Source organism: Bombus flavifrons, chromosome 12 (assembly GCF_040668555.2).
Source record: "Bombus flavifrons isolate JBK064 chromosome 12, iyBomFlav1_principal, whole genome shotgun sequence".
NCBI lineage: Eukaryota > Metazoa > Arthropoda > Insecta > Hymenoptera > Apidae > Bombus > Bombus flavifrons.
The window spans coordinates 9,679,818-9,692,763 of NC_138453.1; the positions used below are offsets into that span (position 1 = coordinate 9,679,818).

At 41.1% G+C, this 12,946-nt stretch overlaps 1 protein-coding gene across 3 annotated transcripts in view; it reads left to right on the forward strand.

Annotated features, from left to right (window-relative positions):
• The first annotated feature begins 846 nt into the window (after nucleotides 1-846).
• LOC138185673 (calmodulin) overlaps nucleotides 847-12,946 on the forward strand; it is an 86,262-nt gene continuing 74,162 nt past the window's right edge. Inside the window, exon 1 of one of the 3 annotated variants that reach the window (XM_069124807.1) lies at nucleotides 847-1,546. In XM_069124807.1, coding sequence (XP_068980908.1) covers nucleotides 1,508-1,546 — 39 coding nt within the window. In that variant the 5' untranslated portion in view covers nucleotides 847-1,507. The remainder of the gene's footprint in view (nucleotides 1,547-12,946) is intronic. The other 2 variants (XM_069124809.1, XM_069124810.1) reach the window with 2 other exon arrangements.

Sequence of the window (12,946 nt, forward strand, 5' to 3'; positions counted from 1 at the left end):
AAGGACAAAAACGACAGGAACTTTCCAATCAATATAACAGAAGGCTCAGTCGCTCGTCGATCGTCGAACGTATAGCAACGTACGATCGTAAACAAGAAACGAATTCCTCGCAAGTCGAAACGAGAATCTAATACGAATAAATCCAAATTGTGCCGTATTCTTTCGTATTCCATTCTGAATCGCGATCGTTCTCTTTCCGAATACTTGCACGATTATTTTCGCAAGCTGTTCGTTATCTCTCAAATATAAATACATATAAAAGAGAAGAAAGAAAGGCAATCGAAGGACTGGCCGTTTAAAGCAGTGTCGATAAAGCTTGGTCGTAAAGTTAGCAAGACGGTAAAAATGCTTGATAAATATTTAAAGAAGCGGTTGAGTATTAGCCGACCATGGACTCATCCTCTTAACCGTTTGCGCGCAATTGAAGCGAAAGAATAATTCCAAGGCTGCTCTTAAAGCATCGAACACGGACTTTCCCAAGGAAACATGGCTTGTATCCTTCAAGAAAAACCTCGCACCATTAAGAAGTGAGCAAAGGGCAAGATATGAACTGTACGAACAGTTATGACACTCTTAGCAACGAGTATCCACATTAGAGAATATAAAACGGAGCACACGCGAGAAACCATGGAAAATCCTTGACAAGTCGGGAAAACAATCGAGGTAACAGGAAGGCGTAGTACATGGTCGGTCGTGGCGGCCTTGGAAATGCGACCTTGGCACTTCTCTGGTCTAGGCGTTCGTAAAGTAGGCGCGGCCCTGGGGTTCGCCGCTATGGCGTCGCGACGAGCGTGCGCGAGAAAGCGTCGAGCTGGTTTCCTCGCTCCACCACAGCTGCTCGGAGACCAGCTAGACGGGACAGCCGGTCAGACGCAACTCAGGCCAGAGCCGCGTCAACGTCCTTCCGTGTACATCCTTCGACGTCCACCCGACGTCCTCTTGTCATCGCGTTTCTTCTCTATATACGTTTCTCTTTTACTCGAATCTTCTTCGTCGTACGCATCGAAGAATCTCTGGAACGTTCCTCGACCAGAATAGATCTTCGTCAGAGTATCTCGCGGGCTGTACACGTAACTTTACCTAGACTAGCGACGAAAGATCAAAACCATCGGTTCGCGGAGAAGAATCGTTCCAGCTGCTCTCAGCTTTTCCGCGTCTCTCGAGGCCGCTCAGATAGTTTCGTGCGCCCGCGCCTCTTCGCTTATGCACGAACGTGCGTAACGGTATACCGAGTAACGAAACATCGGCGGGAAGGTCCAGCAACAACGCGCGACCACCTGTAGTTGTGGCCTCGAGCCACCCCTGACGGCTCTTCGGACGAGCCTCCTCCGTGTCTCCCCCACTCTACAACGGAACTCTCTCTCTGCGTCCTTGGTGCCCTGCGTAACTCGGAGGCAGGACTCATACCTGGATCTCACGTCGCCGAGGAAACCGACGACGAGCATCGCCATAGCTAACGCCAGCGTTCACACGTATCCCGCACACGCCTGCCAGGATTACCACCAAGATGAAGACGTCATCGTTCTCTCTGCGTGTCATGCGACGGGTAAGTGAATGTTACGCTTTCATTCATCTTTTCTGTGTTTATCGTTCGAGACGGAAACGATCGTGACCGCCAATTCACAGTTGACGTCCTGTCAGTTCTTCCAAGGTGTTCTCGAAGGTTCGAATGTTTCGTCACTTTGTCTAGGATTTGGCTAAATTTTCTTTCCGAGTTGGATACGTAAAGGCTAAATAAATAAGTCTAAATAACGTTTCTCTGCCGTGATACACAACAGGGTTGGAATATAAGGGCGGAGTACACAGAATACAAGGCGGAAGTTTTGGTTGCCGGTTCTCGAGAAATTCCCATTTTTCGTATCTCTGAACGCGTATAACGTAGTATTATGAGAAATAAAACGTTCACTTTCGCTGAAGCTGGTTTCAATCGCGAAATGGTTCGCTGAATCTTCCTGGAGTTTCGTTCGAGTGGGAGTGTAGCAGGATAGGTTTTATTCCGTTGGTTTTATTTTCGAAAATACGAAGAGTGTCACGTTGATGAAATAGAGTGGCAGTTACCCGCGTGGATATCCTACCACCATATCGTAAATAATGTACTTGGCAAAAATTCGTGCCAGCATTGTACGCGTGAATTCGGTCGCGCGCAAATCCATCCGAGCTAACTGATTTATACGCTCGTAGCGACGTTCCCGTTGCATATTCCATTCGGATGCATATTCAACCGTGATTCGCATTACCGATGCATCGATATAGTTCGACACGAAACTCGGGACAAGAGAATCCCGAAGAATCATCCTTCGAGTTTGTCCTGCAAGCGGATACGAATTGAACGCGACACGAACGGAATTCCAAGATAGGAAATTACTTGTAGCATCTCCGCCGTGTCTTACGTAATGTTACTTGGCAATCAATTATCCTTGAAACGTCTGATATTACGAGGAATATTATTTCGAAATAGAAGCGCCCAGCATCGATACTGTGCGTGTTAATTGATGCAGCGAACGCCGCGAAATTGAATTGGTTTTACGTGAAACGCATGGCATAGACAGTATAGAGTCACAGAGTATTATAGAGAAAGGAGAGATGGTTACAGTGATCCACGAAAGTATTTGAATATTCACGATAGAAAACTTTTATGTACATGCTGTACGGTTTTTGCATAATACGTTTTGAAATTTCATTAGCAGTATAACGAAACACGATGTTATGATTATGTCGGTTCTAAAATGTATAGAAGCTAGAAAATGTATAGAAGCTACATCGTCAGCTAAGCTAAACTAAGCTCTTGTAACCTGTACATACGTCTTTAGATTGATTTCAAACTTTATAATAGAATCGCGATAGTCGACTCTATTATAGTTGCAGCGTTGATGAAATTTCAAAATGTTTTGTACGACACATATAATCTGCTCACAAAAGATTTTTGCAAGCGCTGGAATACTTTCGTTTGCCGTACGTTTTATTGTCGTAAATCGTGAATTCAACCTGTAGAATCCTGCTTTGTTTCGATGTTGAAAGGAAATCTTATCGACATATGGTAGGACTTCATTTATCTGAACAAAATTTTAGTCAATATCCGATTAACTTTTGCTCGTTTAATTCATTTATCCGAGCCTGGTTAACAAAACATTGCAGGTAGTTGGAATAATTGCTGAGCTCCAATTATACAAATTGTTTGTCCCCTAACAAGTTTAGATAAATGGAGCTCTACTGTATCGTGTATCATCAGATGTAACAGTCATTCGGTACAGTCTGTATCACTGTTGTTACAAACGGCGAATATTTTATTTTATAGGAAGTAATCCATTATGGTTCAATGTTGCATTAACGCAATGTTCCATTTGTAGTTTTATTCAACCCATTGCAATTAATTACCAAATCCCGTTTTATTAAAATTGTGACTGTGAAAGATATTTGAAAGATTCGCTTAATATTTTTTTCTTCGCTGTTTCGTGACGCAGATTTCATAATCTTTTAATCAAAAGAATTTAAAGAAATTCAAATATTTATATCATTATGACCGTTGTCTAGTTCTTAATGGATTAACAAAGAACCGATTGAGAAGTTATCTATGCGATAATTAAGTTAACACTAGAACTACTAAATCTTTTTTCAAAAAATTACTCGCAACGTACAAATATTGTTGATACTATTAATGTTTATGTTTATTGAGACGGAATCATGATTAAATAAAAATAAGTCATTTATCCTTTTATCATATCGATTCAATATTAATTAACTATGTAGGATATATTTAGGTATAAGTTGAAGGTAGATAATCGTTATGTGAAAAAATAAAATCACCCATATAACCGAACAGAATGATTATGCGTAAATGTGACCTAGAAAGTAATACAGATAAAATATCTGCATAATTAACCCAGCTGAAAGTTAATTCGCGATTCAATTATTTTCCGAGAAATACGTGAAATAAAATTGAACATCTTGGTGAGATTTCTCGGCGGAATTGCACTTGGTAATCCTGTCCCTAAAAGAAGGAAGCTTCGCCTCATTGGATTTAGATCTGTTTCTGAGAAATTCTGTCTCCACGATAGACAATTAAATTGGAAAACGCAGTAACGTAATACGACGGGAGTAAATTCGACGTGACGGCTCGAAATTCGACTTGTAATAACTTTCTACTGTTGTAATCTTGCTCCCTTTAATAACCACGATCTCGCATCTAGATCCTCAAATCGAGATTGAGATTAAAACGCGATCTCCGTTCAAATGGAAGGTCGTTCGTTGCAACGTCTCTTAGTTAATCATTTTTCCTCTACAGCGCGATAAACCGGAATACTTTTGGCAAATTAGCATTCTTTTGGGTCAAGTCGATAAGAAAAAAAAGATAGAAGAGAAAAACTCGTTTAGCCGATCCCTTTGTTCGCAAGAACGAACGATCGATAACAGAAAGAGGAAGGACGTGTTAAACGTTTCTTTCGTCTTCGATTTGACGAGTTGCGTTTCGTTTGCTTTCCAAAAGCCGAATCCTCGAGCGCCAGTATTATCCAGATATTTTCTACAGAGGACCGTTTTTCCCACCTGACGCATGTAAAATACAAAGAGAGTTCACGAACGTCCGCAAAACTTCGTTTCATTTCATCCCGGCCCCTTTGAGTCGTGGCAGAATACAAAGAGCTATTTTCCAGGCATAGTACAAACAATCCAAAATTCAGAGGAACTTCTTCCCCACGAGCCTTTTTCCGCTTGGCTTTTTATAGAAATGCTTAGGAGGCCATATAGCTCGCCGAGCAGTTTCAGTCCATTTGGAAAAATGTCGCCTACGTGAATCGAATCTCAGGGACAATCATGAAATTACTGGCAGAAGTAGATACATTAACGGTGGAAAGTATGTCACGAGTAAATTGCGGATTCATTTGCATATATTAGAAAAAGGTGCAGAAATGCATAGAAAGCGTATATAGTATGCAAAAATATGGGGAACATCCATTGTCTGATATAAAAATATTTGAGTAAGTCACTGTATATTTGTTGATTTCGTAAGAGAATAATAAATGATGCGTTCGATCCACTGATGTGCTAATTGGATTATGATGTGATTTAATTACGTAATTTACTTACATTGTTCTTCAATTATATAGTAAATCGATTACCTTGTAATTACGTAAATTACGTTGTAATTGATATAGAGTAAACGTAAGTTACGTTGTAAGTTCAATTGCAATCACGAGTCGTCTTGCAATTTAATTGAATGGTGAAGCTGAATTACGAATTACAATATAATTGAATACGATGTAACTGAATTACTTTGTAATTATAATTCATCGAATAATCCAATTGTAATTCTGTACGACTTTGTTTTGATCATTAGCTTCTCAGAAATTCATATATCTTAGCGATGTTCGCGTATCGTATATCTACAATATATCAATTTATCAATCAACCAAAGTATTCATGTAATTATGAACAGCAATATACGCGATTCCATTCCGATATTTTTATTTTTCCATTCCACTTATAACTTATTCCACGAATGCACGTTTACGTTTCCCATGGAAATCGTAGAAAACTGGCATCTCCGAGGAAACGACCATCGCGAAGATTCGATAAAATTCGTTTGCCATCTTTCGTGGTCTTCTGTCTCTAGCGAGACGACAACAAGAAACTGGTCTTAGAAGTTTTCTCATCTCCTCGTGAAAACAGTATACTCGTCCTTGGTGAGATCTAGCGTTTCTCGTGATACTTTCTTGTCCCGGTTATGACAGTTCTTCTCCATGCAATTGCCCTGGTACGACTTTCCAATCGTCGATTCACTGCGCTACGAAATCTGCTTTTCGTTAGTCTGACCAGAACAGGCTAGTTCCACTGTTCCTCGTACGCTTTGGCAAACGTGTGCGCGCAAGTGTACCGTGTACACGGTTAAATTAGTTTCAAGAGCGCGGAGTTGAACATCGATGGTCACGAGTATCGGGTTCTCTGAATATATTGCGACTTTATTCCGCAAAAGGCCAGACACCTTGAAAACGCTCGTTTAATCGCGCGTAGAGTGGAAAATTGAGACTAATTTTCAACGTCGCCAGCAACGGGTAGTTTTTAAACGGCTACGAGTAATTTCATTTCCTCTTTGGCGACGTGGATACGACAAGGTTGACACAGCCGTGTTTGTTTCTCTTGTCAACCGCTTCGCCACTGTTCACGGATAATGTTATATTGACCTTCTATAGCCGTGCAACATCATGCAATTAAAGAGGAAATTAATTGACCTCGGTATGCATCTGTGGAAAGTGCTTATTGCAGAAATAATATGAAAATGTATCGTCAATTAGTTTCCCATTGATTAATCGTGAAGGAACTTATATACACAGCCGTTAATTGGTATTAAAACACTTTAATCGATTTATAGTAATTGTATTTGAATTTCACCGAAGTGTACTAATTAATGATGAATTCATAATTTGCTGAATCAACAGGCTATACATTCACATTGCCTATTTAACGCTAGAACTGTTCAAAGTAGATGAAACGACCAGTTTCTAATCTTCCATAGAACTTTTACAAATTTACAACAGCTCAGTTTCAGACACTCGAATGATTTTTTCTAAACATTCTATCACGCAGAATCGTCGTTTTCCTTAATATTCATCCAATTACAAGGCAACCTGTATAATTGATAGTACCTTTGTTATTGAACTATATCAAAAACATACAAGTCCCTACCAGTCTTCCATACTTTCAAACAAGATGTCCTTAAAAATTTTAATAATTAACAAACAACTCGAAACAACTTTGTCCCTTCTCGAATTAAAAGCGAAAAATGTTCAAGAGTGAAACGTGACCACCGTACGGATGTCATACTCGTACAGAACGCTAACACGCGTATATCAAACTGCGATAGTCAAACCGTGAATTCGCGTTCTGTCACGCAGCTACGTAATCGGATTGTCCAGGCTGTCGATCTTCGTTTCGGATTACTCTGTGCGATCGCCTGAATATAACCATTTACTAGCTATGGAAATGAGAACGTGACAGTACGGAAAGCCGGCACACTGGAAAAATTTTCCAAAGCTTTCCCCGACCTCCATTCCTTCTGTTTAACCGCTATTCACACGGCGCAGTGTTCGTGACTCGAATAACCACGACGAAACCACTGAATTCAGCCTAGCTTGGTTTTCAGCGAAAACATCGGCCATTTCTAAACGCACGCGGTAAAATTGGAAAGGCGGATGGCGAATAAATACGAAGGGACTGAAGAGCCAGTAAATCTAGACTCGAAATCACCTTCTTTATCCCAGCGTGTTCGTATCGTCGGAATATTTTCTTCGTTTTTGGGGAAAAGCCCACCATAGCTCTCTGAGAATTCCCAGGAGCTTAAAGCGCCTTTCAGAGTCGTCCTTGCGATCAGTTTCCGCTCCAATCACGTTGCACACGTATCGAAAAAGAGGTATTACCATGTTCTATTTGACCAAACGATTTCGCAATACTAAACGCACGCTTATCAGCCAATGGTATAGCAAAAGACTACCGTAAGCTTCTTCACGTGACAGTGGTTTTTATAGAAAGTGTTGAAGTGGTCACCACTTCTAAGAAAATTCTACATCTGGTCTTTTTAGTTTTCTCAAGCACTGAAGCCATCGACAGCGTGTAGACAAAAGACTGCGACGAAGACAGACCATAAACAGTAGACAGGCGACGTTGGCTTCGGGATTTTTCAGTTATTGGGTAACACAGCTAGCGTGCGGATCTGCACCAGCTCAAATTGTATTCTTACTTATAATTACACTTCTATTTAAATATACTTTCTGCCTTACAATTTATCCACGAGTTTCCTCTGTTTACACATCGAATAACCTCAACAGGTTATAGGCCCAGAGCTGTAAATTGCAAGGCAGCAACGTGAAGTGAATAAATTGTTAAAGTGTTGTGCTTAGTAAAGTAAGAGATAGTGCTAAAATGGAATCAGCAAGTGCCCGGCAAGTACGGGTTGTGCCCGTTCATCTAATACGGGTTATGCCCGTTCACCTAATACGGGCTATGCTCGATCATGTGATACGGGCTATGCCCGTTTGGGGCTATGCCCGTTTGGGGCTATGCCCGTTTGGGGCTATGCCCGTTTGGGGCTATGCCCGTTTGGGGCTATGCCCGTTGGGGCTATGCCCGTTGGGGCTATGCCCGTTGGGGCTATGCCCGGTGGGGCTATGCCCGCTGGGGCTATGCCCGGTGGGGCTATGTTAGTTATCCTGGGCTGCTGGGATGCGGTAGAGCCAGGATTTACGGCAGCAGAATGGTTGAAACCAGAATGCATGAGAATCGACAACAAGGCACGTGCGTACATTTTCCGGCATGTTCGCCCCGAGTATTTCGGTGATATTAGGACCTTGAAAACAGCGAGGGAATGTTGGAAAGCACTAGAAGACGTCCATCGGAGATCCACGTTGATGAACATCGTTTTATGCATGCGGGACCTGGGAACTATGTAGAAGACCTCCAGCATTGATATCTCCACATACTGCGGGAGGATCCACGACCTGTGCGACCAGTTGTCCAGCGTAGGAATATAAATTGAGGACCATGTAATGGCATGTTTCCTTTTGGCCGGCCTCGTGGCGGACCCAAATTACGCAACATATCTTAGGACAACAAGGATCGATAAGGATCTAACCGCGAGGGTCGTGAAGTCCGACCTTCTACTCGAAGAAAGAAGGATCGACGCGGCTGCGGACTCATCCGAGAAGAACAGCGCAATGGCGGCCTTGGAAACAATGGAGGCCCAAGCCTCAACGAAGCAAAGATGGCGCGAGGCCAAAGCACAGAGACCCAAGGGACCAGAAGTGCTATAAATGTGGAAAACGGGGCCACATGTCGTACCACTGCCAAGAGGGAAGGGGAGATAAGGAGGAGCAAAACCAAAGAGACAAAAGGGAGAGAGAATCAGAAGACAAATCGAGGTCCAATCACTACGTTAGCTTTATCGTCTATCAGCTACATGGAAAGGGACAGGATCAGCTACCTTGACTCGGGGGCCTCAAGTCACATGACTCCGGACAGGCATCGGTTCGTGGACTACGTGCCTGCAACTGGACAGATCAGGATTGGTAAGGGGTACCTGGAGATCAAGGGAAAAGGAACGATCGTCGTGAAGATGATTAAGGCCTGTGGCGGGTGGACCCCATCCTTGTCGAACGCCCTGTGAGTACCTGAATTAGATGTGAATCTAATCTCAATCAGACAATTGGCAATTGTTGAAGTGGATACCACTTCTAAGAAAACTCTACATCTGGTCTCTTTAGTTTTCTCAAACACTGAAGTCATCGACAGCGCGTAGACAAAAGACTGCGACGAAGACAGACCATAAACAGTAGACAGGCGACGTTGGCTTCGGGATTTTTCAGTTATTGGGTAACACAGCTAGAGTGCGGATCTGCACCAGCTCAAATTGTATTCTTACTTATAATTACACTTCTATTTAAATGTATTTTCTGCCTTACAATTTATCGACGAGTTTTCTCTGTTTACACATCGAATAACCTCAACAGGAAAAATATTTTACTTTGAAGTATTTGGAGAAATCGAAGATTTGCCATCTTATCTTGGCAAAGGTGACAGGAATCACTCTACATGTATATGAAATTCTTTTCACGATCGTTCGATCCACGCCATCGTTCCTCGCATTTTCCGCTATCGGTCGAGGCGATGAAAGTCGTGATCCTCGATGAAAAAGAGAACCAAAAATACCACTCGCGAGATATACCATAGGCTTCCATAAAGTTTCATGAAACGAGGGATCGTCTATATAAAAGGAGTTTCTAATATTTGCCAAGCGGCTCTCTAGGGGTTTCGATTTGATCGACGACCGTCTACTTTTACTCGACACGGAGAAACGTAGCCATCGTTTTTATCTATAACCTCCTATTTCCTGAATGGTCGAAACGTTATTGCGTTTCGGAGAAACAATTTTACCGGACGAGATTTTACGAGAAAATTACCAGAAGCCATGTTTTGTTTTCGTGAAAGAATTCGTTATGACAAACGAGAGGAAAAGAGAGGATGTGAATGCTGTGTGGAAGCTTGAGCCACGTCGGTCCCCATTAAAACCGAAAACGTCGGTATTAAGAAATATTGCCTGTGCATCGTTAGGCTGCCACGACGCCCTTAAAACGTCACGTCGTCGTTGCTCGGGAGATCCTCCAGGATCGAAAGGTCAAAGGGCAATATAATTGAGCCTCCGAAAAGGAAAGGACGATTGAACGCGCGTATACCGTTTCCTGCATAATTACCAATCGTCAATAGTCTATTACATTAATAAGCCTCGATATTCAATGGGACCATTTGCATCATTTATCGTGTGTTCGAGATGACTCGTGTTTATTGAATATATATTTGTAAATTGCAGATACATTTTCAAATTAGTTTTCTAAACTTTATTAGTACAGTCGTGACATTACAATGCTAATGAAATTTTAAAATATTTTGTACAACCTGCATAGTAATATATACATGAAAGTTTTCGATGTTATGCGTTTAACTGCTTTAATAAGCCGTTGCACGCGTCAAGCATCAGACAAGAATCATCAACACCGAATATCTGGAAAAAGACACCCCGTTGACAATTTATCTTTTCGCGTGAGCACACCCGCAAATTGAATGGAAACGCTGTGTTTCGCGCCAAATAAAATTTGCTATTTTTCGTCATATTAATTGAGCGAGATGGAATTACAGTGACGGGGCAATGGCTGCATTTCATAGGTTCAAAATAAATTCATAAAAAACCGACGCTGTTGATATCTCGACCAGAAACGCACGGACCGTACAAATATCATTTTGGTTTTCCCCTCGTATGAAAAATAACGTTATTCCCGCGATGGAACGTGTTCGCGAGTTTAGAAATTGTTAATGATCTTATTTACTGTCTCTCACTTCTGTGATCCTTTTTGTTACGTATCGTGCTCGGATATATGAAATAAATTCAATTAAATTTGATTAAATATTGCACGACTTCGATCGTTTTGTTTTACATTCAATTTATCCACCAATCTGTATGTATATATCTACGTAAAACTCCTTTTAAATCCAACATCCATCTTGTCCTTCGTAATTCACCTCTTCTCGGTAATAGGATTTCCTCGTTAAAGTAAACGTTCTAGTAGCTCGTTCAAACTATTGCTTCCTTTGTACGCGGAATCAGAACCACGCGTTTTCCTCTCGATTATAGGGTCCAGACAGCTTTATTCATCCATTTTGAAATAATATCAACACGGTAATATTAGCAGGGTCGTTTTATTCCTCGTTGATCGCGGCCATGATCCAAATGTTGCTTTCAAATAGTCGCGGATATATGCGTGGGGATTAAAACGTTGTCGAATCTGTTGTACTCGCGAGCGCGATTGCAGCAATAAATTGACGATAACGCGAATACTGGGTTAAATACGAGGGATCCAATAAACGTGGTCGTTGGAAACGACATCTAATTTTCGAACATCAAACGATAGAATGATTTCCAATGTTGGACACGCTGTCTCTAGCAAAGCTATAAATCGACACTTTATTCTTGTGGCTCAAGGATTATCACATCAACAGATCGTAAATCTTCGTACGATTTGTGCGTAGCTCTTTAATTTTTTGCATTCGCAAAATTGTCGTTATTATTATTATTTATTGAACTTTATCCCCAACTTGTAAATTGTGTGATGCCTTATATACAATATATCCTAAAAAAATCGTGACAGTACAATTGGTATTCCACGTGCGAAGGATTAACAGCATCCGCCGGGAATTCTCCTCAGAGCGTGCAATTCGTTTCGCGTATTCTTTACCCTCTAGAACAAAATCCAATTCTTGGTAATACAGTGTAGGTGACTCTTTCATCCGAGACTCAATCAGCCCTGGATAGTTCGCACCAATTCATACATTTCCTTTTCCTTTTCTTTCTATTTGAAACTAGGAAGTCTTGATTCTAGCCATTTTCTTCTTCTTTGCCGATCGATGCTGATGGGATAACAGAAATTATCGTTGGGTGGCCTTTATCGAAGTGAAATTGAAGAGAAAGAAAGGTAATCGTTGTGCAGAGCTAAAAGCATCCTTGTATCGCCCGAAATGTATTCCATTATTCGAAGAACACTCAATCGCTGAGCGAATTCTGCGCGCAATGTAAAGAAAAATTGTGCTAAGAGACCCAAGATAATCCCCGCTTATACCGTTAAAATTTAAACGTTGTACCTTGTAAGTATTTGCATAAATAAATAAACAATTTAGTTGTGTGTGATATTGATTGCGCGTATTGCTTGCTTAACTTCATCGATGTTTTAATACGTTGATATTCAGTGCGTAGGAAATTATTGTACTGAACTGGATTCTCGTTTCTTAGGTCTTCGATGAAACGATCTTGTCTTATTACGTACGCTATGTTTACTTTCTAAAGATGAATATTTGAATATTTCCTTATGAAGATTTATTAATTACTTAGACCTAGAAATTTACGAATCGGATAATTGGTCGGTGCCGAATAATAACTTTTCGTTCATTTTAATTCATCGAGTCGAGCTTTGATATTCTGAAAGCGCTGCTTTAATTAGCCACCGTACTAAATTTACCTGGACGAGCGTTTGGCCTTTGCAATCTCCATTTTCCGCGCTAACGATTTACAGAAAATGGCTAAAGCAACGCAATTCGCGTGTAGACCGTTCGTGAAGCTTTGCAAATTTAGTAATACATATGAATTATAAAGTTTCTCCAAAAATACAAATTCGTTGTATAGTTTGTTCAGTGATAGACAGAAGAATGGAGTGGAAGATTTAAACACTGCGGTTTGAGGGCGTGTATCGGGCATACACATCGCGACATGAAAAACATCTTGTCGCGCCAAGTCCATCTGCATTAGCGTAATTAGAGTAACAAATCTCGGAGACAAACTGAATTACGTGTTTCTTTTGGGATTTATCGACTAGAGCAGAAAAACATCGCTTTCACATAGTTTTAGATAGATTTCACT